This window comes from Bubalus bubalis, chromosome 7 (genome assembly GCF_019923935.1).
Source record: "Bubalus bubalis isolate 160015118507 breed Murrah chromosome 7, NDDB_SH_1, whole genome shotgun sequence".
Lineage (NCBI taxonomy): Eukaryota > Metazoa > Chordata > Mammalia > Artiodactyla > Bovidae > Bubalus > Bubalus bubalis.
Window position 1 is genome coordinate 81,267,530 of NC_059163.1, and position 26,148 is coordinate 81,293,677.

A 26,148-nucleotide genomic window follows, 5' to 3' on the forward strand; every position below is an offset into this window, starting at 1 on the left:
CCTTTAGTTTAAGAAAGTAGGAGAAGCAGGAGGTAAAAGGAATATTGATTTTTTTAAAAGAGCAAGGTGTATCTGAAGAAATTGCAAGTGTTTACTACCATAAGATGATTAAAAATCAAACCAAGGATGGAGCTAGAGTATCCATTTCAAAAGGTTGTCTTGAGAATTAAACATAAAATGCTTAGAACATTATCTTTATCCTGCTCACTACTTATTCTCAGTCCATAGTACCGGGACAGGTCCAGAATAACTACTCAGTAAATATCTGTTGAGTGAATTGACGCTGAGGAAATGTAAAGCGGTTGGATCACTGGACTCCTTAGATCTGCCTAGTGGTCCAGGTACAGTTACCCTCTCTCCACCTGGCCTTACTTAGAAGCATAGCAGTTACCCACAAGCGGCTCAGTTAAAAAAAAAAAAAAAGGAATAACTTCTGTAGTAAAACATTTCTAGTGTATGACATTAAAAATAAAAAATTAAGTCCAACGTGCCATTTCTGAAAGCAAAGCAAGGAAACTCTGCATTTGTGTTGCTCTGATTAACAGCTTCACTTAGTTTCTTCCTCTCCCTTTACCCAAGGCTGCTGTGGTACCATCTGCCCAGACCCTTAAAATCACTGACTTCAGCTTCAGCGACTTTGAGCTGTCTGACCTGGAAACGGCACTGTGCACAATCCGGATGTTCACTGACCTCAACCTTGTGCAGAACTTCCAGATGAAACATGAGGTAGCAATGTAGTGATGTGCTCTGGAAATTGTGTGTGTGTGTGAGAGAGAGAGAATTAGTTTCGGATTCTAGTATGGAATGAAGTTTCAGTATGAAATGAAGATGAATGAAGTATGAATGAAGATTCATATACTGTCAACTAATACAGACCCAGAATGTTTGAAGAAAACTTATCAGCCACTGAGAAGACATGTACTGGGTTCCCACACGTATCAAGCAGCAGGTTGCAGAACAGGGCAGGGTGTTCCCGACAGAGAGCAAGGGGAGGGTCGAGGTGGGGCGTGGAGTGCTGGTTGGGGTGACGGTGGCAGAGCTGCTGGAGGATGGTGAGAAGCAGGCCGCGTGGGTCCTCGTACGCTACTTAGAGGAATTTGGATTTTATGCTGAGAACAATGGTGAGTCACTGAGGAATCTTAAGCAGGGAAGTAATAAGATCTGGTTGCAGAGGTTATGATAACACAGTAGAAAGAAGGACCCAAACAGAGTGAACGCCTTTGGAAATGAGGGAGCAGAGGGGCTGATGTGCAGCCAAGCTCTTGGTTCAGACAGGGTCACACATACGGAGTGAAGATGAAGACGGACTTTAATCCCAGCCAGTTACCTTACTTGCCTCTCAAAAATAGCAAGACTGAGCTCTGTCCCTTCTCATACCAGTTGGGGAGATTTCAGGGAATTCTAGTTTGTTTCATAATGCCTGTGTTATTGCATGAAAGAATAAGGGAGAATAGAAGGGCCTATATGAAAAAGAAATTAAATAATTTGCCTTTAAAGCTGTCTTTTTTTTTTTTTCCAGTCAGTTGCATGTCTAGTCTCCTCGTATGGATTTCCTATATGGATATGTAAATACCTTGAAGGCCTCCACTATCCAGCACTCCATTAATACATAAAATAAAAATTTATTAACAATAAACAGTGTACCCAGCACTGTGCTAGGGACGCACTTTAGTGATGAGTTGTCCCTGATCTCAGAGCCTTACTGAGGTCTGAGAGCTGAGCTCTAATATAGTTAAGGTTAATACAGTGTCATTTCTGGTATTACTGGGGGCCCAAATCTGGTTCTTCCTTCAATTTAACCAAACTTTATATTATTCTTGGGTGAAAATACAATCTGTAGACTCTAGTAATAGTTCACTCCTATTAGAGTGTGTTGATTAAGGGATATCATATCATTTAATTATTTCAAGAAGCTCTCAAGAAACGTCCTTTGGTTATTATCGTCCCTGTGTTACAAATGAAGAAACTGACATAGCGTGAAAGTGAAGTAGCTCAGTCGTGTCCCAACTCTTTGCGACCCCATGGACTGTACAGCCTACGAGGCTCCTCCGTCCATGGAATTTTCCACGCGAGAGTATTGGAGTCGGTTGCCATTTCCTTCTCCAAGGGATCGTCCCAACCCAGGGATCGAACCTGGGTCTCCTGCCTTGCAGGCAGACAGACGCTTTACCGTCTGAGCCACCAGGGAAGCTCCAGACATAGCAGGATGGAGTAGAAGGTTCTTGGATTTGAGTCATAGCTCTACTGGTGATTAGCTCTCATTTCTTTGGGCAGGTAGTTGCTCACGTTCTCAAGTTTTGTAACCTGTTAATTGGGAATAATAGTATGACTTTCCCTGTGGGGGTCTTGTGAGAATTATACATGTATCTGTGTGATTGTCTATTTGTATGTGTGTCTATGTGTGCACACCTGTATATTTTGCTTAATACAAAAGTATTAAGTAGAAAGTTAATCCCTTCTTTAAACCAGATTTGACCATGGTTATATTACCCCATAGGGCTCATATATTAAAACCTTTATTAATGGCATGAAGATCCCATTTAGAGCCAGAAGATCTAAATGTGAGTCTCAGTTCTGCTGCTTGCTAGTTATAGGACTTACATAAATCTAGGTAGCAACTCAGGTCGATTTCCATTCCTGAGGTCTCCCATACTGTGCACCGGTAATGGCTCTGTTGAAAGGGCCTGGCCAGGACAGGAATATGATCTTTGTACCTATTTATGAAATTATTACATAAATTGATTTATTTCTTAAAAAGATAAGCTCTAAACAACAAAATTCTATAAAGCAATTATCCTTCAATTAAAAGTAAATTTTAAAAAATAAGCTTTAAGGTAGCATTTGAGTGTTGGATAAGAAGATAGTCCTTTGAATTTCTCCCTCAGTCTTTTATTTTTACCTTTCCTGAATGTTTGTCCATTAGGCAGGTATTTCTCCTCAGTGTCTCGTTCATCTCCTCTGCTTTTCCATTTGAGTAACTACTGTTCTGATTCTGGCCAGTGTCATCTTGAACGTCTCTATTACTCTTGTTGCCCTTCCTGCCTTGGCGACTCATCCGTTTTATTTCAGATATTATTGTCACTATACATTTCAGATATAATTTTAGGATGATGATTAAAATGTTGCTGCTAGAAAAGATGTTAGCATCATAAAGTGCCCTGACAAAGAATCCTTCCTACTGAAAGATATGACAAATCTTCTTGTCCCTGTTGGCTTCCAGACCTTTTCTCTCCTGTAACGCTCATGGATCTCTGAAACAGATTCTTTTACTTTACTCTACCAATCTGCGTGTGCTATGCTTGTTTTCCTTTACCGTCTGTCTTTGACAAGTCATTCCTCCCATGAATGGACAGGATTGTCCACTTCCAAGTCCACTCCACTGTGTACCACAGCATACTTTTTCCTTGAAGCATGACGCAAAAGTCTCTATTCCTGGGAAAACTCTAGGACTGACTTCATGCCACTTGGAATCCTGTTGACAGTTTATAAATTTGTGTTCTCATTTTTACGTGAATTTATTTCCTTTATATGTGTGCTTTTGTTAGTTTTGCTACTGATTGAAACTCTTGAAGGCAAGAGCTGAGCTGTGTTTTCTTTCTTTGCTTCCTTGCACAGAATCTTAAGTATGTTGCTCAGGACTCAGGAAGCCTTTGTAATTGTTGGAGACCAATTCACTGTACTGAGCATGCTCCCTAGGGTCTTCCAAACTGCTCACAGCTGTTCAGGAGTCCTGTACGAAAGGCTGTATTACAAGTTTGAACATTCCAGGCATAGCCACCAAGCATTTAACAGATCTGACCATAATTTTCCTAAATGTTGTTAAGAACATTCTGATAACAGAATACAAAACTGTACTTGAATCTGGTTACTAATTAGATACAATGGGGCAGTCGTTGGGTTACTCAGTTCAACAGGCCCATCTTAGTAGAAGCAGAATCAGGAGTTCCCTGGTGGTCCAGTGGTTAGGTCCACTTAGGATGACCAGGTTCAATCCCTGGTCAGAAAACTAAGATCTCACAAGTTGCACAGCATGGCCCCCCAAAAAAGAAGAGAGTAGTCCATTAGGAATTAGGTTTCATAATTATTTTGTCCATTATTTCCCATTATATGCTATACATGCCTATTTAATTATGTCTACAGATTTTATGATTAGTAGAGAGATATGCCCATAGGTTAAATATCTGGGCTTTCCTGCTTATTTTCCTTGATTCTATATTTAATCAACAGAATTTTCTACAACAGGAGTTCCCAGGTGGCTCAGTGGTAAAGAATCTGCCTGCAATTCAGGAGACATGGGTTCGATCCCTGAGTTGGGAAGATCCCCTGGAGAAGGAAATAGCAACCCATTCATTCCAGTATTTCTGCCTGGGAAATCCTATGGACAGAGGAGCTTGGAGGGCTACAGTCCAGGGGGTTGCAAAAGAATCAGACACAACTTAGCAACTAGACAATTTCCTATAAGACTTCACTGTATACTTTCTAAACATATCAAAAGAAAGTTAATAGTTCTTACTTAAAATTCTAATAAGATGAACCTATTACCTTCAGGGTCAACTTTATTCAGAAATGGTCATGCTGTAGTATATTTCAGGTCAGCACATGTCAGTCTTAGCCTTCGAAAATCCTCTGGGAAATATGGTTACTCAGGGGTGGGTAAAAGAGCTTGGGGACATTTGGGTTCCTTTTATCAGAATTCTCTGTGAACTGCATCATAGAACAAGAAGAAAGAGACCTGAGAAGAAAAGGGAGGATATGAAAGCATTGATTTTTCTGCCAAATCCTCTATAAGCAATTTTGTACTAACAAAGAAGAAACCTTGTTTTTTGGCCTACTTTTGCAGCCAATCAAACTGTGTTGAATATTATTAAAGCAAGATTCTTTTCCCTGGTACTTTTTCATTCCCCAGAGCAATGGCTTTTGTGTATGAAATATCCCCATAAATATACATAGGGAGAAGCACATATTTATTTTTAGAGATCCCCCAAAGCATAGTAAATTATTCAGAATCGAAGAGAGGCAGACTCTGATGCTAACACAAACACAAAATTATCATGCTTAGGGCCCATGAGTCCCCCAGGGATTTTGTTAAATCCACCACTTAGGAGTTGAATTAAATAAACCTAGCTTATGAGATTTTCTGAACAGTCTGTCCTTTTTTTCTCCATCTTTAAAAATACATAGATTAAACACACTCACATACACACACACACCAGGGCTTTGTGTGTGTGTGTGTGTGTGTGTTTTAAATTACTTCTTGATAACCAAGCAGTAACTCTGCCTGAATATTTAAGAATCGTTTAAAGGGACAGAGGCTGTGATGTGGAGTTTTAGTTTGTCCCTGGGTGTGTGCCGTGTGCCCTGCCCCCAGTCTGTCCCCAGAAGGGCCTCACGAACACCTGTGCGGACGCACAGAAAGAGGGCGTGCGAGCAGCTGCCTGCGGGCTCCCTGCGCATGGGTTCATGCACCTGTGACTGGACTGTCCCAACTGACTACACGTGGACGTAGTATCTTCTAAAAAGCTAGTCTGTGCCCTGCCTTTCTTAGAGCTGCCTTGCCTTTTACATCTAATTTAGCTGGCACCGTGGTTTGCATGGTGGACTCTGGAATCAAACTCTCAGGATCTGAATTCTGGCCCCATCCTTCACATGCACTGTGGCCTCGGGCAAGCTTCCTCTCCGAATGCCACTCGCATCATCTGAAGTGTGTCCCACAGAGCCCTGGGGTCAGATGTACATGCTTCGTACAGTGCATGAAGTCAGTGTAGGGTGAGCGTTAGCAGTTATTTTGACTACTTACACCTTGTTTCCTAAAGGTCCTTTGCAAGTGGATTTTAAGTGTGAAGAAGAACTATCGGAAGAACGTCGCCTATCATAATTGGAGACATGCCTTTAATACAGCTCAGTGCATGTTTGCGGCACTAAAAGCAGGCAAAATTCAGGTACTGCTCAGAGTCGTTTATATATTTAGACGCTTTGTTGCTTCACAGCATATTCTTCCAGTTGTTTTAATGTGCACTAGTGATGACCGAGAATAATACTTACTTCCAGTTAGAAGTAAACTGCCTTGTGTGTGCTTGTGCTCAGTCGTGTCCGACTCTTTTGCAGCCCCATGTGTGACCCACCAGGCTCCTCTGTCCGTGAGATTTTCCCAGCAAGAATACTGGAGTGGGTGGCCAATCCCTCCCCCAGGGCACCTTCCCAACCCAGGGAGTGAACCCTTGTCTCCTGCGTCTCTTAATTCAACAAGACTAATATGGCAAAATAATTTCTAATTTTCTTTCATATATAATATACATTGCATGTTTAAAAAATTTTTTAAATAGCTTCATATTAAACTTAATAGTCTTTGGCCAAATAAATACCTCCTTCAGAGGAAACTCCACAGTAGAAGGAAAAGTATCCAGCCTCTCACAGTCACATTTAAACTGCTCCATAGTAGACTTTCTCAAAAACCACTCGGGTCCTAAACTTGGCTCCATAGATGGGCCCAGGGTTCTCTATCACATTTTCTCTGGAGCACTAATTTTATAAATATCATTTCATGGAAAAGGTTTTGGTTTCATATACATGACCAGAGACTTTAACAAAGAAGATCAGTGCCAAAAAGATTCAAGTAATTCATTCCTTTCCAGGTCAGATTTTTCATATCTCTGGCCTTAGATTCTAACTTCACTGGGAATTGACTAGTTATTCTAGGTAAGTGATTCCAGGCACCCATCATATGACTGTTTTTAATTCAGAGCTTCCATGCTCTTTTTTATTTAACAAACTCTCAAAATTTTATCCTCTGTCTCGACTTTCATTTAGTGCACATTTTAACTGGCTAGAACTAAAAAAAAAAAGTGATTGTTGTCTTAAGAAGCCATATCAAATACCATGATTGTATTTTCCTACTCTAACAAACATTTATAAGAAATAAGGTGAATTTATTTTGGGGTTTGAGACAGTCATGAGGACTGTATCACTGAAGCCTCTCCCTGCATTTTGTGAACAATAATAGAATGGTGACTTTTGTATATGCTGTAGACATTACTATGTAGAATGTTCAGAGGTCCAACAGGACAGAGCTGATGATAATTTCACCTGTGTTTTCTTACTAATGAAGGAGAATAGTTGAGTAGATAATACAAATGGCAGGAATTAAAAATAACCTGTATTTGGCTTTGGAATATATTATGCAACTTTTCAAAGCCAAATTTTCATTCCTTGTCTTTTTTTCCTATTGTTGGCTAGTAATCACATCTGTGCTCCTAATGAGAGAGTCAGGTATATAGTAACTGGCAGAGAGAAAAGGCCACAGAATCTAGAGGGAATGCAGAAGGTTCCCTGCAAAAATTCAGGGAGAAGACAGTTGTTGGAAGTTCGGATTATCCCACATGTATGTAGATAATGAAGAATTAAAAACATTGACTGCACATGGACAGATTGTTGATTATGTGAGGCATCTTAATTTTTTCTGTTGATAACAATAACCCCATTCTGAAGACTGGGGTTATTACTGGGGTTATTATCATTGAATATGACTGATTCAATCCCTGCAGGAAAGGATTCTAGCGCGAGTCCTCTGTGACTAGAAAGAAGCACATATGTAAAGTGCTGAGGACAAAACCACGTGATGGGTGGAAAGAGGTAGCTAACGCGCTTTACCAAACGGTTCTTTCTCGTTCTCTCCCCACGGTCTTCGGTCACGTAGAAGAGGCTGACGGACCTGGAGATACTCGCACTGCTGATTGCTGCCTTAAGCCATGATCTGGATCACCGCGGTGTCAATAACTCATACATACAGCGGTAAGACATTTGCCCCAGCGGCAGAAGAGGGTGTTTCTTTTAAATTGTAGGGTTGTTTTGTTAAAAGTAGAAGCCACGGCAAATTCTAATGGTACGAAATTTCAGTTGGTCTGGGTCCCGTAACATACTCTGGTTTTATTTAAGGGAAATGGAAAAAATAATGCAAGTCCAACATCACATCGGGAACATCTCTGGCCTGAAGTTTGAAAAGTATTGACATTGAGACTCTTATTTCATTGGATAATTACCAGGAGTTTTGCTTTAGTTTATGAACACCAGGCTTAAGAGCTTCATTGGAAAACTATTAAGACTAGTACAGAAAAGGTAGAATTTCACCCTGGAATAAAAGATAGTACTTGAAAAGTGCTTAGCTCGATCCTAAGTATTAGTAAGTGTCATCCATAAAGAGGCTTTTGGTCTTAGTGAAGGCAGTAGACCACAGTACTGGCAAATCTGGGCTCTGAGCTCAGACCTGGATTCAAGTCCTCCCCCTCGCCACAGAGTCCCTGTGTGATCGTGAGCAGAGGTGCTCACCTCTGTGAAATCAAGATAATAGCCTTCCTACTCATAGGGCGGACATAAGTTTTTTAAGACATAATGCACATCACTACCAGGTAGAATGCCTGGTACATTTTTAAGTGTTAAAATGAATCTTAGCTTCAGGTGCTAGTGATAGTCCTGTCGTCATCAGAAGCCTGCTTTGGGACTGATTTTGAGAGTATAAGATACTAATTCTTCAGACAAGTTTTTCAGGCTCATTTGTGGGCCGTGCTTACATAACATTTGCAATGGCAAATGCGATACTAAAGGTGATCATCAGATTTATGACATCGTAAATGCTATCATGACATTTTTATTTTCTTGGAGCAAATTAGTTGAAAGCATACATTTCTTGGCGAAATATCTTATTACTGAACATTTTTTAAAGTATGCAAGTGATTCAGCTAATGCATATATCTCTCTAGGATATTCCAGATATCTGATATCTTGAGAGAACTTCAGAAAGTTCTCTAATCACATCCCCTTTATCTAAATACAGCAAGTGGAAAACTTGATGTAAAAAGAACTGTAGCAATGTAGCGACCACGTCCTCTTCCAACCATTGATGGGAAAGGATCGCACGCTGTGGCCTGGCTGTCGGAGGCGAGCTGTTTCCTCTCTAAAAGCTAACGTTCTGGAGAACTGACTGTGTGATGCGCCCTTTGCCCTCGGCGCTCTGTCACGTACTGTGGTCCTGAGCCTCACATCAGCACGGGAGCAGCTATGAGAGGGAGCAGTGATGCGAAGAGACGTGTGCCGGAGAGTCGCAAGCAGGCCGGGGCTCAGCCGGTGGGGCCTCCTCCTCTTCCCTCAGCCTTGAGCATCGTGTCATCAGGGTATGGACTGTTACTGTATGGCTGGCCATGCTGCCATGCTTCAGAGTGAAAAAAGTACTCAGCTATTTTTTCCCTTTGTTTATTTAAAAATAATCACCCAGAAAAAAACATCTGGAGAAACGTCATCTTCTCTTCAAAAAAAAAAAAAAAGTCCTGGGAAAAAAACTGCAGGATCTTACTTCCACATATACCACAAAGTAGACTTGCACCAAGTAATAACAACTTTTAAAAATAAATTAAAGGAGTTTCAAAGATACTTATTTTTTCCTACATCCCTGTGGTTTGAGTAGAGGAAGCCAAGAACGTCCCAGGGATGTTTCTCTTTTTCTTCTTGGTGATAAACAAGTGGTATCTCAAGGAGAATTTTCTTAACCAGGGGCCTCTTGGGAGACTAAGAGCGTCAGAAACATTTCCATATAAAGAACTGACTTCTAGAAAGGTGTACTGTGTCCAGACCTTTATCAAATAAAAGGCAACACAGAAATAAAAGTCAGTGCGTCAAAAAGAGAAAAAGCCCTTATGAAGTAGCAAAGTCAGAAACAGAACTACCATCATCTGTTCTTCTTGAAGATCTCATCAGAAAATCTGAAGTAAGAGAGGCCTTGTTTAGGAAACTGTCTTGATTCTTGATCGGGTTCTCTGGTTCCGTCCTGGCTCAGGAAGACCGCCCTTACGAGGAGCACTGTGAGGATGCCAGTGAAATACCTGGGGGAGAGTGCACTGCCTGCGCCTTCCTCCCGCACATGGCTGGATGGTGGGAAGAGTGGTTTCAGATGGATACTAAAAACAGACCGTCACAGGAACAAGTGGCTGAAGAACAGACATCTGCTTATGTAGAGAAATTTTCCCCCATTAGGCCTGTAGTCCATATAGGAGGACTGTGGTAGATACATTTACTTGGTTAGATTCAGGATTTGTGTTTTATAAACGTAAGTATAGTGAAATTATCCTACATTTTAGGCAGATGGATAATGTGCAGTTACTGGGCCCTGTACTTTGTTAGGCAGAGAGCTATAAACGTGTAAAATTCAATTCCTGTTCTCCAGGAATTTTTATTGTCTCTTCAAACAGTGGTGACTAATGTCAAAGTATCTGGTAAGTCCTGTGTTCCTTAATAACATGGGCTGGAAGTGTAGGATAGAGAAGGAGATGGGTCATGATCAGCGTAGCCCATCTTTACTGTTAATGGAAGAAGTCAGAGTTAAATCGGATCTTTGAAGTGAGTAAGATTTAGAGAGGAGAGAACATGAAGATATTCCAGAAATACCATGAAGTGGGCATTTTCATTGGCACAGCAGTGATGGCTAGCCTGACTAGTCAGAATGAAAAGTAAGAGTATGAAGAAGCAGAAGTTAGAAGACCCTCTAGAGGGAGGGCTAGGAAACCAGGCTGTGCATTTTATTTGGTGTAGTGACCACTGAGTGGCTAATGGCATTGCTTAAGAAGAAAAGATCTGAAAGTATGGTACAAGGTAAACAGGTAATAATTAGAACCACAGAGGTCAGCCAGAAAGCTGTTAGGGGAAGCCAGGTGTATATGAACATCACATATTAGCTCGAGGAAGGAAGAAAACTATTTAAATCTAATACTGAACAGTTAGTTATATGCAAGAAGGAAGGGGGAAATGATAACCCTGGGTCCAGGAAATGAGCAACGATGGTGCCACTGATGAGTGGGAGAGAGCTGGGAGGTGTGTCTGAATGCTGTGTCCTTGGGGGGGAGCTCAGAGGGGAGAGGAGCCCAACAATGAGGAGGATAACACAGGATGGTGGTTAGAAGAGGTAGGATGACCAAGTGAGGTTTTTTTTTTTCAAAATCAGAGATTCAGCCAAACCAGAATGAAAGAATTTCCTGGTAACCACAGTCCGATCACGTGTGCGTGTGTCCTGGAAGAACTCGCCCTGCACCGTGGTCCCCGCTGCTCTGTAACAGAGGAGCAACAGTGAGCTGGGTCATGAATGGGCTGGTGGTCACAGAGGGTCAGCAGGATCTCAGAGACGTCAGAGGGCAGCAGCGGCAGCACAGGAACCATAGCCCGTGAAGTTCAAACTGGGCAGAGTGTACTTGAGCCAGGAATGAGGTCATCCTTGGTAACGCTGGAGAGCCTGAGAGACTGGAGGTCTGGATATGAAGAATGTGCAAGTTCAGTTAGTCTTAATGTCAGTAGCTAATAATAATAGTAATAACAATAATAGAAGTTAACCCTCAACACAGTCATAGCTTTTAGCCTTGTGGCATTTGGAACTCTTTCTAGCACTTTATATACGTGAGTTCAGTTAGTCCTTAGACCGGCCTGAGTGCACATTCAAATCCTGACTCCTCTCACTGTGTCTTTGAGCCAAGTCATTTAAACTGCCTGTGTCTCCTTCTCTGTATAGTAGAATAATGACGGAAGAATACCTGTCTCACAGGGTTTCCTACAAGGATTAAGAAGTATAAACAGATGCAAAGTGCTTGGAACAGTACCTGAAACAGATTATCTGCTCAGCGAGTTTTAGCTGTTTTCACAGGGGTATACTATTAATGATATACAAGAGCTCAAGATCTTGCTCTGTCCCAGAGAGGGACAGGGACTAGTAGAGAGACTGCCTGGTAGCAGCTCGAGAAGGGAAAGTCTTCTGTTGTGAAAAAAAGACAATCGGCAGAGTCAGGGAGGTCAAAGAACTGGAGTCACAGGGTGAAATGATTCATCAGCTTGAGTATCTGTGATCACAGAGAACAGGAACATAAAATAAGCCCTGACTGACAGGCGATCATGATGATTTGGAGAGAAATTGTGAAGCTGAGAAGTAAATGGTTTGGCATGGGTTACAAAGAGTAGCTAAAAGATTTGAGCCCAGAGCAATATATATGGATGAGAAGCCAGATTAAAGGACGGCTGTTAGAGCCAGTGAAAAGGAATACTGTGCTGGGGCGGCTGTGTTTTCTCCCAGCACTTTCATTTTCTCCTGATTTCTAAGGCACTGGTCTGATTTCTGCACCAGCGTCCTTACGCCGCCCAGAGATGGAGCAGCAAAGGGAGGAGAGGCAGGGAGAGTGTGCTCACCCACGACTGCTCACTAACCGCGGTGGGGAAGAATCCCGTGGCAATAGTGGTTTAAAGTGTCCTTGTGGCATGACCTCGAAGGAGGCGGTGATGTGGCCTTGTGTTTAAAGAGTGAGAAAGTGACAGGACAGGGGATACACTGGTTTCCATGAATATCTTTGTAAAGACAGAATTTGGGGCATTTGTCACCCTGTCGTTGACTCATAAATCCATAGTTTTAGAACATAAGTAAAGGTAAACCATGTGAGTAAGCATGTAAAAATGTAAGTAAGTTTGCATTTGTTTATCTCACAAGCCAAGAATCTTCTCTAATATGAAGCAGTCCTTTCTGCATGGTGTAAAAACGCAATATGCATTCTCAATTTTAAACATGTTTCCATTGTCGCTGCCTGGTTGTGTTTCCAGTCTGGCTGCTAGGTCGGTGAGGAGATGCTGTGTGTGCAAAGTGCGGTGGGTCGCGAGCCAGAGTCACGCGGTGAAGAGGGTGTGTGTGAACCCCGGCTCTGCCACTTGTGTTGACCTTGAACAAGTTAGATGATCTCTCTGAACTTTAGGTTGTCTAAAAAAACAAATGCTAAAATGCTGTCGTGACATCTAAGGCTGGGTCACCCTGGAGCAGAGCCTGGGACAGAAGCCGGGTGCATACAGCTTAGGGGTGCATGTGACCCCAGGGGGCGGAAATGCAGGCCTGAGGGCGAGAAACGGAGAGGAGGGGAGGCCAGGAGGAGGACGAGGGAGCCAGATGTCCGTGCACACGGCACCCGGTGCTCACTGCCGCCAGCAGCCTGTGAGCGGTCCAGGACAGGAGACGCAGAGCTGTCTGCAAACTGACGGAGATGAACGGGGAGGGGCGGCTCTCCACCCGCGCGGTATCCCGCGGTCACAGCTGACCTCCACAGGCCTCACCGCTTCACCCTCCCAGCTGAGCGGCCGAGTGCAGAGTGCTCCTGTGGGCAGAGATGAGGTGTTCCCGCGGGGCGGCGCGGGCACCTCCTCAGGGGCTCGTCACGCCACATGTCACAGCAGGGCTGGCGCTGGACGCCCCGACAGCGGCTGCAGTATAGGGGGACTGAGGACTTGACGTGGTGAGCTAAAGCGTCCTATACGAGAGTAACGTCAAAACTAAGTCAACTGCTTAGCACAGGGCTGGACATGTTACAGCAGAGAGTACTTGTTCTCATTGGGGAAAAGGAATCTACCAAACTGAAAAGGAATACAATCTAACAGGTAACAGACTTAAAAACAACCAGCAGAGTAAAACAGATGGATGTGCTGAAGTTTCTTATATAAATGGAAGTAACAGGCATTCCAGAAGCTTTTCCTTTCCTAGGTGAAGGGCATGAGGAAGGCTGCAGTAGTTTTACTGAAGTGTAAACACGAGTGGTTCTAGTGGGTCTGGTCCGAGTGAAGAGAAAACACTGTGGCCACAGCAGAGACGGTAGACTCCAGGCAGGATGTGGAGGGGATCACGGGTCTGTTTATGCTGGGCCCTCTGTAAGCCCAGGCCATCTTCCTGGAGACCGCTTGCACGGCTCAGATTTCCAAGCGTGCTGATGTGACCCAAGCCTCTCCAGTCCAGACATTTATACCCACGTGGCTGGACCACAGCCACCCTAAAATCAATACATCGAGCGCTCACCTAGTCAGCCTCCCTCCTTCACCCCCATTGTCTCCTCCCTGTTGCCCTGTGTCAATAAATGACAATGCAGGAACTTAGCCTCTCTGCTTTCCCCCTTCATCTCTCTCATCACCACTAGTTCCCACCACCAGGACTCACTGCCAGCTCCTGACTCGTCTACCTCCTTAAACAATGCTCTCTATTTGGGATTCTACCAAGCCCAGTAGAATCCCCAATTCTACCAGATCCACTCTAATCCAGGCTCTCTCTCACCTGGCTACTAGAACAGTTTCCCACTGGGCTCCTAACTAAATCCCAGTAGTCTCCATGCATCTCCAGAATGGTTCCAGTGCATTTTTCTTCTAGATTTGCTTGTTTTAGTTCATCCCACCGTCTTCCCTTTGTCCAGTGATCAGCACAGGATCTGACCGATGGTACAACTTACTAGATATGAAAGGAGCAAAGAAGACAGGCAGGAGTTACTTTGGGAGCAAGGTTACGACAATGACGAGACGTGGCAGCTTGGGTGGTGGTATGAGATGAAATTACCCATTCTCTTACCTTTATTTCCGTTTTACTGTTTTTGTTTTCCCTTAAGCTGCTCTCACTCTTGGCTCATTTTTTCCTGTGTCACCTTTCTTCGGTCTTGGGTGGTGTCTCTATCTTCAACAAATGAAATACAAAGTAAAATAATGATTCACATAGTAGTATAAAGGAATGACCAATCAGTTGTATTATTTAAGACTTGTATGATGCTTTACAATTCATAAACCCGTGTCCTCTAAATTTAAGAAACAGACTTTCAGGAACTATAACTTTTTCTGTTGTTTTGAAAGAACAAATAGTGGAAATGGTGCTTTATATTCCCACGTGAAGGGTCATGAGAACTAGGAGATGGAGGACTCTGCTTATGATGCTTCAGAACTTGATTTGTGACTGTTAAACATAATGAACTGACTGTAATATTCCCTCCTCACCCCTTTACTTAACATGGGCTTCCCAGGTGGCGCTAGTGGTAAAGAACCCGCCTGCCAATGCAGGAGATGTAAGACATGTGGGTTTGATCCCTGGGTCGGGAAGATCCCGAAGGAATCTTCGTGAAGGAAAGGAAATGGCAACCCACTCCAGTATTCTTGCCTGGAGAATCCCATGGACAGAGGACCCTGGCGGGCTACAGTCCATGGGGTCACAAAGAGTCGGACACAACTGAAGTGACTTAGCACGCACACACCGCTTTACTTGGCCAAATGTTCTCTACCGTTCTCCCCGAGTTCAGCACCGAGTCCTGCGCTGCAACAAGCTGCACCCACAGGGGGCTTTTTCTAACTTAGCTGTCTCCTTCCTCCCTCCAGTGGGGCAGACATGCACCCGCTGTCCCCCGTTCCCTTGCTTCTCACCACTCACAGCTCTTACATGCACATGCACAGAGACGCTGACCTTCAGCCTTATTTCAGAACAAAGACTTATATGGAAATTGGTATTTCAAATTTTAAAGTAATTGCACTTTTGGACTGCAAGGAGATCCAACCAGTCCATTCTGAAGGAGATCAGCCCTGGGTGTTCTTTGGAAGGAATGATGCTAAAGCTGAAACTCCAGTACTTTGGCCACCTCATGCGAAGAGTTGACTCATTGGAAAAGACTCTGATGCTGGGAGGGATTGGGGGCAGGAGGAAAAGGGGACAACAGAGGATGAGATGGCTGGATGGCATCACCGAATCAATGGACGTGAGTCTGAGTGAACTCCGGGAGTTGGTGATGGACAGGGAGGCCTGGCGTGCTGCAATTCATGGGGTCGCAAAGAGTCAGACACAACTGAGCGACTGAACTGAACTGAACTGAACTGCACTTTTGAAATTGTAAAGTATTGTTGGTACTGCTGTTTCAGGATTTTTTTTTTTTTATGTGTAGAGAGAGTAATCCTTTGTTCTTATTCCTTCTACTATTATTATTTTAATAAAAATTAAAACCAATGAAATTGTTCATACTTTGAACGGGGAGCAGTTACACTGATACTTGAAAACAATTTGACTCTTGACATGTATTTCCCAAAGATGACATCACTGTTTACAGCAGAAGGAGAGAAAATTGTTGGATTAATTTTTATGAAGTAGCCTCTTTTTCAGTTAACCAATAACAAGAAGAAATTGATAACTGATATGTTGGGGAAACTGGTCATATCTTAAACTTTTTTTCTCTTTCTTCAACTATGTTTCAGAAGTGAACACCCACTTGCTCAGCTCTACTGCCATTCAATCATGGAGCATCATCATTTTGATCAGTGCCTGATGATCCTTAATAGTCCTGTAAGTACCTAGTTTATGGTTGTGGACTTTCAAAAGAGAGTTTATAAATTCAGTTTTATTTTTAGTTTTGGATTTATTCCCAGCATCATAAATTCTTGAGCATGCTTTCTTCCTTTTTGGGTAAGAAAGGCAAAGCCAAAACATTTGAGATCTTCACAGCCTTACTTCTCTAGAAACCAAAACTGTCTTAATGTTGCCTGATAAGGGAAAACTGGTTACTTACCTCAGTTTGGTTATTCCAAGTTAGGAACAAACAAAACTGGTATTTTATGGTTCTCTGTTAGTTCTGTCTTTGTTTTTGTCAAATGATGTGGTTTATACTGCTCTCAAATGTCTTTCATAGGCAATACCTTTTCCTCTTTTTCTTGAAACTTCTGACCACTAATAAACATTTCTGTTAAGGAATAAAGTTATTCAGTGCTGGCTAAATGAATTATCAGTGTAAGAAAGCATGTGATATGCTATGCCAGTCATATTTATGTTAAGGAAAATATTAAAATGATATACGCCAAAATATTCACAATGGCTGTCTCTGTCTACTTAAATTATTAGCTTTTTTATTTTCTGATTCGGATTTGTTCATTATTCGCATTATCCATTTTATGCACATATTACCTTTATAATAAGAAAAAAAATGTAAGTTGTAGACTCTTATGTTGAAAAATCACAATGCGTGGTATATAATTTTAAAGCAATTTTATCTCCATCTCTTTACATTTGCCCACTGGGTTCGTTCTTCCCTGAGCCCTAGAAAACTTAAGAGGCTTATGACTTTTGTGGTGACTCTTTTTAAGTCAAAGCTTTCTAGTTACTGCTTTACATCACAAAATACAGCGTAATTTTCAAGTTAGAAACCAGAATGTTCAGTCCTGTGGAATAGTACAGATTCTGGACTTGATTTAAAGCTTCGGGTCCTCTCTCTTCCTGCCCTGGTTGGCCTCTTCTGTCCCTCCTTAGGCTTCTTTTGACACCTTCCTTACCCTCAAGTCCCCACGTCCTGGAGAACAGGAAAGAAGAGGGCCCGGAACACTCATCAGACTGGTGCTCTTATGCCTGTCCCCCTCTGTATGCCTCATAGGTGTTAAAACAGGTTATTTTCTTATGGGTAAGTCCATGATTGTGGCCACGCGCCCTAACTGTGGGCTTTTTCACTGACGTCCCCCTTAATACTCGTGGTCACCTCTCTCCAGTGTATCGCCTTATGACTTCCTCCTCAGCTCCTGGAACTCTGAGTAGTGACTTTCATCTCCTTTCTGCTGTGGTTCCTTGGCCCTCCTTGTGGTCCTCTTGAAAAGGACAGGACTTAAAGGGACCTAATGCGTCCAAAACTTTGAAGAGGCAGGCCATCCTGAATGGAAGCAACCTCTCCTTCCTGCTCAATCAGAGGGTCTGGCCAGCTTGGGTCTTGCCTTTTCAATTTTCCAGACGGGAATCAGACACGCGTGCACTGTAGTCCCAACCCACCCACCCAACTCCAGGAGACACACAGTGACTGCAGGCTGCTCTCTCTTACTTGAGGCAAGAGGAATGCTGTCCTGCCTCAGTGTGGGTGAAGGGCTAAGAATTATGTGGCCAGTTCTGGCACCTCCTTGTAAATTCTGCACATGCTCTAGTACAGACTGTCTGCTACAGATGTCACTTTTAAGAAGAATTAGTGTGTGACTGGGAGGTAGAGGGATGATGTTGGTAAAACGTACAAATTGTACTGTTTCGTGCACAAGTTCTCTTGGGTTAGGTGTCAGAATTATGGGAGCTGAATTTCAGGCTTCAGCAAGAAAGGAAGAAACGCTCTGCTTGGCTCCTGCCCGTGTAGCCCTTTCCGTCGTTATAGGAGTACTGGAAGTGGGCACTTGCCCCGAGAGGCACGCCCTCGCCCTGGACTGCGCTGGGCCGTGGGAGGGGGGCTGCTTATCCCCCAGTGCCTCCTGTGATTCAGCCCCGCTGTCTCCGCGGTCCAGTTCTATCTGCACTGCCCCAGGCCTCCATAAACCAGCATTTCCATTCCGTTGTTTTTGTGCTGCTTTAATGTGCTCAGAGGCAGCTGCCAGACTTGTGAGCCTGGCCTGTCCAAGTTACCTTCAGATGTCCTAATTCTTGGTTTGTTTTGCGCTCTGGTTTAAAAGTTGCATAGGCTTTGAGTGGTCTCCCCCAGTACTGTTTTTCCCATACACCATGTTATTTTTTTAGTGTGTGGTTTTTCTGAACTGAGACTTGTCAGGAATGTCTATGTTGAATGATAGTAGAAACATCTGTACCTTCGTTGGAGTTTGCTGTCTTTGCCCTTCAGCTCAAACTTCATTTTTAATATCCTATTTAGTTTTAAGAAAATGTGCTTAACCTTTTTCTTAAAAAGCATATTGTACAGTATTCCTATCACACTGCTCTCTGTTATCAGATGACATAACTTACTATGTAATATATTATAACATAAAAGGAATCTTGCTGTATATATGGCTGGCCTCATATTATAAGACCCATCTCTACATTCTCTCTTTGTAAGCACCAGTACATAAGAATTTATAGCTTTTGCTCATGGAAGGGAAAATTAAAATATAATACCAAAAGACATTTCTACTTTTTCATTTAACATAGTCTTATCTTAAATAAAAGTATCAGAACCTATCTTCTGAACAGTACTGTTTTGTCCAGAATCTAAAGTGATTTAATATTTAAAACTAGTGTTTCTTGTATAATCATAGATTATTAATTAGACGTATATCACAGTTTTGGCAACTAGTTATCCTCTAACCAGTGTCTGACCCCAGCTCAGCAGTTTTCTCTCTTCAGAGCAAATCCTTTGCCTCCACACCCTATTTCTAAGCTTCTGAGTGTTTTCCCCTCAGCGCTAAGGTTTAGGAAGCACATCTGACTCAATTTACAGGTGTTGTTTTGAGTATAGTCTGAGTACCCAAAGTATGTTTTACTTAGTTCAAGATCAGTTGAGTCACTGTGCTTTAAATTACAGGCAAGAAATTTTAAAAATGGTTACGTAGCAAAAACTTTAGGTAATTTGCACATGGATTAGCCATCTTTGAGATTCTCCTTATAGATGTTTCAAGCTCTTCCTTTCTTGAGGAGGCACATATTGCTCATGCCCGCTATCCATCTATACCGCACATGTTCCTAAGAATAAACACTCTTCTCAATAAGAAGTTAAAAAATATAAATCTGCACCAGAAATGTTATTGGATTTGTTACAGAAGCCAGAGAAATGATTTTTAAAATAATCATTTACAGTTTCATCCCTCTGTTCTTCACATCTATTAATATAGATGTTGATTTTTCAAAGTTTTACTTGCTGTCAGATTTAGCAGTTAACTTGCCCAAAGGAAAAAGGTATATAGGCATTAACTTTTGGACCTGGACTAAAGCCAAGAAGTACAAGAGTTGGAAAAACATGCTTACTTTGGTCAATGAACCATCATGAAGCTGCTTTTTCCTCAAATGACAAGGTGGTGGGGTGGGTGCATCAAGGGGAAACATTACTTCATGGTATTGACTTATGTAAGTGGATGTCCTCTGTCTTCCTGAGTTCAGAATGTGTGTAAGAGATATGACTGTATTTTCAGATTTTGTTCTTAGCAGCAACATCTCCAAGTGGAGGGCTTATGATGGTTTTCTTTTTTATAAAGGGCAATCAGATTCTCAGTGGCCTCTCCATTGAAGAATATAAGACCACCCTGAAGATAATCAAGCAAGCTATTTTAGCTACAGACCTAGCACTGTACATAAAGTAAGTTTTAAGAAATATCTTGATAAATAGATTTTGGATGTGTTTGCATAGTTTCCAACTTTAAAAATTGCCATTGGGATATTTTTAGATTATAAAAACCAATGTCCTGGCAAAGATGTTTATCAAACTATGGAGCAGTTTGTTAAACAGGAAACCAGAAAAGTCTACTTAATGCTAGAAATGACAGAATACAGAATTATTTCTGACATTTGTCTTTGAAGCTCTGCACAAAGCAGATAACCATCTCAAGGTCATTCTAAGCTTGGCTGGCCAATCTAAAGAATAGAATAATGCCCTCTATAAAGGACACCTGCTTTTCCTTCGTCCCTCACTCCCCCAATGTCTGACCATTTCACAGTCCCTTAAACTGTTATCCAAGCCCATGTGGGCAGGAAAAGGAGCTGAGTGCCAAACAAGTAAATCTTGTTTCTTTTTATTGGATTTTGGCAGATGAAGAGTATTAATGTAGAACCTTATAATTAATGAAGTTAACGACTTAAGAATTAAAGTATGCATTAGAGTGTATCGGTGATATAGGTGTGTGTTTGCATAACTAAACTTACTTTCTAAAAGAAAGGAAGGATGTTGCTGGGTTTGGGCAGCAGTTTGTTTCCCACGCAGAGACTGAGCTCTCTGCTGCATGTGTGGGGGTGAAGGCAGAGCGGCAGTCATGCTCACAGGATTTCCTGGGAGCAAGGGGCTCTCCCCAGCTGTACACAGATGCACGCTGTGGTTTTAGCCACTCTTGAAAAGTAAAAACAAACAGAACAGGCACACAAAACCGCATACCAGATAGACACTACTGTACATCTAAAAGTGACTTATGTCTGAAAGAGTCTGTTTCCTTGGACTTTAGAGCACTTTAAAGTTAATTAGGGTAAAAAAATATATATATTGTAAATTTCAGTTCAAAATGACTGCAGGATAAAGACCGTCAAGTTACCAATAATTTGAAAAGTACCTGAAACCACAAAGACTTCCTGACCTTTTCAAGCCACACGGGTCTCCCCTCTGGATCCTTCTGAAACCTCTTTTCATCTTGGTTCTCAGTCACAGACAGGCAGTTTTGTTATGCAAGTTTCTCTTATGAGTGTCCCGTGACTTTGACTAGTTTAAATGTTACGAAAAGAACTCATGTCTCAGCATTTTCCAAGATGCTTATCCATGTTGAGCACACGGAGGTGTTCACTATACAGTGAGCAAACATCAGTTTATACTGGGTCTTTCTTTGCTTCAGAAGAACTTCACAGCTTTATACTGAGATATATTTTGGTATACAGTAAAAAATTATGTGAATGACACGTATAAAATTAAATTGAAACCATAGAGATCTTGCACCATATGCAAAATTTCTTAAATCATTCTCAGCATCAGATTTTTAACTCACATTGTTTCATTTTCTTAAATCATATTCAAGAATTGAAATTTCTATTACTTGTGACCTTAGTTAAAAGTGAGTTAAGATTTAATATTTCAACCAAAGAATATGGTAGAAGAGAGGAAAGTAAGGTGTTCAAGATTTTTATATGATTCTTATATTGGATTATATATTCTGATTTATAAGAATATATGTAACAATGTAAGATTCTTATTTGAGAAAAACCACTAGAGATTCTTTTCCCTGAAATTTTACTTGATGAGCCTTTGTTGACCAAAAAGATAAGAGCTTAGGGGACTCATCATAACTACCAAATATTTTTCTTTATTTTAAAGGAGACGAGGAGAATTTTTTGAACTTATAATGAAAAATCAATTCAATTTGGAAGATCCTCATCAAAAGGAGTTGTTTTTGTAAGTAGGATTACTATCCTTAAAGCTGGCTTTGCTATGCAATTAATTTTATTGCAATTATTTGTTACAATGTGATAATCTTAGAGGCTGTCAGAATTCTTACAGATGTTATACAAAGGGCTAAATAGGAGTATTTATTTGAAAATAAATGCATTTGCAAATTCAAAAGAGTAAATTACTCTTTTTGTCCTAGAAGGACCTTTAAATGTGGTAGAGTGTCATACAAGGCTGTAGAGTTCCCTTGTTCACACTCACAGTTCTTTTGACTGGAAGACCTGAAAATGGCATCCTAAAGACTGCTGGAGCAAGAACACGACTATGAAGTGTTTACTTCTCTTACGTGATGGCAGAGCAGCAGTCAGACCTTCAGTTCAGTTGGCTGCTCAGTTGTGTGACTCCATGGACTGCAACTCCCTGAGCTTGCTTCCCTGTCCATCACCAGGCTTCCCTGTCCATCACCAACTCCCAGAGCTTGCTCAAACTCTATCAAGTCAGTGATGCCATCCAACCATCTCATGCTCTGTCATCCCCTCCTCCTGCCTTCAGTCCTTCCCAGCATCAGGGTCTTTTCCAGGGAGTCAGTTGTTCACATCAGGTGGCCAAAGTATTGTAGCTTCAGCTTCAACATCAGTCCTTCCAATGAACACCCAGGACTGATCTCCTTTAGGATGGACTGGTTGGATCTCCTTGCAGTCCAAGGGACTCTCAAGAGTCTTCTCCAGCACCACAGTTCAAAAGCATCAATTCTTTGGTGCTCAGCTTTCTTTATAGTCCAACTCTCACATCCATACACTACTGGCAAAAAAACATAGCTTTGACTAAATGGACTTTTGTCAGCAAAGTAATATCTCTGCTTTTCATATGCTATGTAGGTTTGTCATAGCTTTTCTTTCAAGGAGCAAAGGTCTTTTAATTTCATGGCTGCAGTGATTTTGGAGCCCAGGAAAATAAAGTCTTTCACTGTTTGTATTGTTTCCCCATCTATTTGCCATGAAGTGACAGGACTGGATGCCATGATCTTCATTTTTTGAATGTTGAGTTTTAAGCCAGCTTTTTCACTCTCCTCTTTCATCTTCATCAAGAGGCTCTTTAGTTCCTCTTTGCTTTCTGCCATAAGGGTGGTATCATCTGCATATCTGAGATTATTGATATTTCTCCCAGCAATCTTGGTTCCAGCTTGTGCTTTATCCAGCCCAGCATTTTGCATGATGTACTCTGCATATAAGTTAAATAAGTAGGGTTACAATATACAGCGTTGACATACTCCCTTCCAAATTTGGAAGCAGTCTGTTGATCCATGTCCCTTTTTAACTGTTGCTTCTGGACCTGCATACAGGCTTCTCAGGAGGCAGGTAGGTGGTCTGGTATTCCCATGTCTTGAAGAATTTTCCACAGTTTGTTGTGATCACACAGTCAAAGGCTTTAGCAGAATGCCTTAGTAGTCAATGAAGCAGAAGTAGATGTTTTTCTGGAATTCTCTTGCTTTTTCTATGATCCAACAGATGTTGGCAATTTGATCTCTGGTTCCTCTGCCTTTTCTAAATCCAGCTTGAACATCTGGACGTTCTTGGTTCACATACTGTTGAAGCCTGGCTTGGAGACTTTTGAGCATTACTTTACTAGCGTGTGAGATGAGTGCAATTGTGCGGTAGTTTGAACATTCTTTGGCATTGTCTTTCTTTGGGATTGGAATGAAAACTGACCTTTTCCAGTCCTGTGGCCACTGCTGAGTTTTCCAAATTTGTTGGCATACTGAGTGCAGTACATTCACAACATCATCATTTGGGATTTGAAATAGCTCAACTGGAATTCCATCACCTCCACTAGCTTTGTCCATAGTGATGCTTCCTAAGGCCCACCTGACTTCACACTTCAGGATGTCTGTCTCTGGGTGAATGATCACACTGTTGTGGTTATCTGGGTCATTAAGATTCTTTTTGTACAGTTCTTCTGTGTATTCTTGCCACTTCTTCTTAATATCTTCTGCTTCTGTTAGGTCCATACCATTTCTGTCCTTTATCGAGCCCATCTTTGCATGAAATGTTCCCTTGGTATCTCTCATTTTCTTGAAGAGATCTCTAGTCTTTCCCATTCTCTTGTTTTCATCTATTTCTTTGCATTGATCACTGAGGAAGGCTTTCTTATTTCTCTTTGCTATTCTTTGGAACTCTACATTCAAATGGGTATATCTTTCCTTTTCTCCTTTGCCTTTCGCTTCTTTTCTTTGCTCAGCTATTTGTAAGGCCTCCTCAGACAGCCATTTTGCCTTTTGCATTTCTTTTTCTTGGGGATGGTTTGGATCACTGTCTCCTGTACCATGTTACAAACCTCCATCCATAGTTCTTCCGGCACTCTGTCATATCTAATCCCTTGAGTCTATTTGTTACCTCCACTATATAATGAATGGTGAGGGATTTGATTTAGGTCATACATGAATGGTCTAATGGTTTTCCCTACTTTCTTAAACGTAAATCTGAATTTTGCAATAAGGAGTTCATGATCTGAGCCACAGTCAGCTCCTGGTCTTGTTTTTGCTGACTGTATAGAGCTTCTTCATCTTGGGCTGCAAAGAATAGAATCAGTCTGATTTCATTATTGACCATCTAGTGTTCATGTGCACAGTCGTCTTGTGTTGCTGGAAGAGGGTGTTTGCTAAGACCAGTACGTTCTCTTGGGAAAACTCTGTTAGCCTTTGCCCACTTCATTTTGTATTCTAATGCCAAACTTGCCTGTTCCTCCAGATATCCCCTAACTTCCTACTTTTACATTCCAGTCCCCTATGATGAAAAGGACATCTTTTTTTGGTGTTAGTTGTAGAGTCAGAGCTTCAGGGTTCTGTTTTTCCTCAGCTGTTGTCCCTGTCCCTCCCTCCCATCCTTTGCTATTACTATCACTGCCTTTACCATGACAAGAACTAGACCATTAAAAAATAACTAAGTGAATAATAAAGACAGAAGTGGTAATAAGACTGAGGACAGTGCTCTACTACAATTTTATAACTAACATCTCTTTAGATAGATAGGTATCATTTCACATGCAAACAAACATACAAATGTCCAGCTGTCTGTTCATACAAATGTCATGCTTCATGTAAGAGCCTCAACATGTTTTTTAGAGCAATGCCTTAGAAAAGTATACACACACTACTGCAATCTGTGACCAGTTTTTCCCAATAACAAAAATGGAATCCAACCTCAATTCCAAGTCTGTGCCACCGTTTTCACTGCTATACTCTCCTAACTTCTGACCTCTTGCAGAGAAGCACTCAGTACACCTAGCACTCAGGTTGCCTCTTCCACTGTTCACTGTCCAGACACTGCCTGGGCTTCTTTGGGGGAGACAGTTTGCATTGGCAAGCATTATTGGAATCCTTCATGATTAAACATTTCTCTGGTGTACTCATTACCTGCGATAAGAGTTGGTATAAGAGAGTCTGAGGCCAAAAACCATTTTCTTTGTGGCCTAATATGGTTAGGGAAGATGTACTTTTATTTAGATTGTCCTCTAATTGCAGCCATGAAATTAAAAGATGCTTACTCCTTGGAAGGAAAGTTATGACCAACCTAGATGGCATATTCAAAAGCAGAGACATTACTTTGCCAACAAAGGTCTGTCTAGTCAAGGCTATGGTTTTTCCAGTGGTCATGTATGGATGTGAGAGTTGGACTGTGAAGAAAGCTGAGTGCCAAAGAATTGATGTTTTTGAACTGTAGTTGTTGGAGAAGACTCTTGAGAGTCCCTTGGACTGCAAGGAGATCCAACCAGTCCATTCTAAAGGAGATCAGTCCTGGGTGTTCTTTGGAAGGAATGATGCTAAAGCTGAAACTCCAGTACTTTGGCCACCTCATGCGAAGAGTTGACTCATTGGAAAAGACTCTGATGCTGGGAGGGATTAGGGGCAGGAGGAGAAGGGGATGACAGAGGATGAGATGGGTGGATGGCATCACCGACTTGATGGACGTGAGTTTGAGTGAACTCCGGGAGTTGGTGATGGACAGTGAGACCTGGCGTGCTGCGATTCATGGAGTCGCAAAGAGTTGGACATGTCTGAGCGACTGAACTGAAGAGGTACAAGTGACGCAGTCCTTTACCTTGAGTGTTTCTGTATGTGACAGTGATGGCCTTTTTGCCTATGTCTTCAAACAGATTGAAAGAATTAGATGGCAGGTATTTAGACCTGACATGGAAAAACACTACCCCAAAGAGAAACCATTTCCATGCAGTAGTCACGGTACTGAGTTCTAGAGCACCTTGTCACAGACCCCAGAGTCCAACATGGTTTTCAGCTTCTCTAACAAGAGAAGGAGTAAAGAGTGCCATCTCCTTTCATTTCCCTCTTCTCTCCAGCAGGTACTGTTCAATAATTTAAAGACTTTTCACATAGGAGCCACGACGTGTGCTGAGTGAACTAGGATGACCCATCACAGTCCTTGCTGTCACAGGGATTTTATCAATAGGATAGCTGATGATGTTTCACAGTTAATTATTAGTA

The 26,148-nt window shown here is 41.9% G+C and overlaps 1 protein-coding gene and 1 long non-coding RNA gene across 21 annotated transcripts in view; one reads left to right on the forward strand and one right to left on the reverse strand.

Moving 5' to 3' along the window:
• PDE5A (phosphodiesterase 5A) overlaps positions 1–26,148 on the forward strand; it is a 150,905-nt gene that overhangs the window by 111,017 nt on the left and 13,740 nt on the right. For 4 of the 6 annotated variants that reach the window (XM_006067660.4, XM_044946065.2, XM_044946063.2 and 1 more), the window contains 6 exons: positions 580–726; positions 5,814–5,939; positions 7,694–7,788; positions 16,045–16,132; positions 19,765–19,865; positions 21,579–21,656. In XM_006067660.4, coding sequence (XP_006067722.1) covers positions 580–726; positions 5,814–5,939; positions 7,694–7,788; positions 16,045–16,132; positions 19,765–19,865; positions 21,579–21,656 — 635 coding nt within the window. The remainder of the gene's footprint in view (positions 1–579; positions 727–5,813; positions 5,940–7,693; positions 7,789–16,044; positions 16,133–19,764; positions 19,866–21,578; positions 21,657–26,148) is intronic. The other 2 variants (XM_044946064.2, XM_044946066.2) reach the window with 2 other exon arrangements.
• LOC102415178 overlaps positions 2,071–26,148 on the reverse strand; it is a 110,666-nt gene continuing 86,588 nt past the window's right edge. For 5 of the 15 annotated variants that reach the window (XR_006552375.1, XR_006552376.1, XR_006552378.1 and 2 more), the window contains one exon: positions 14,420–14,491. This is a non-coding gene — a long non-coding RNA (uncharacterized LOC102415178). Of the gene's footprint in view, positions 14,273–14,389; positions 14,492–20,826; positions 22,082–26,148 lie in introns of those variants that run through there. The other 10 variants (XR_006552384.2, XR_006552382.2, XR_006552383.2 and 7 more) reach the window with 7 other exon arrangements.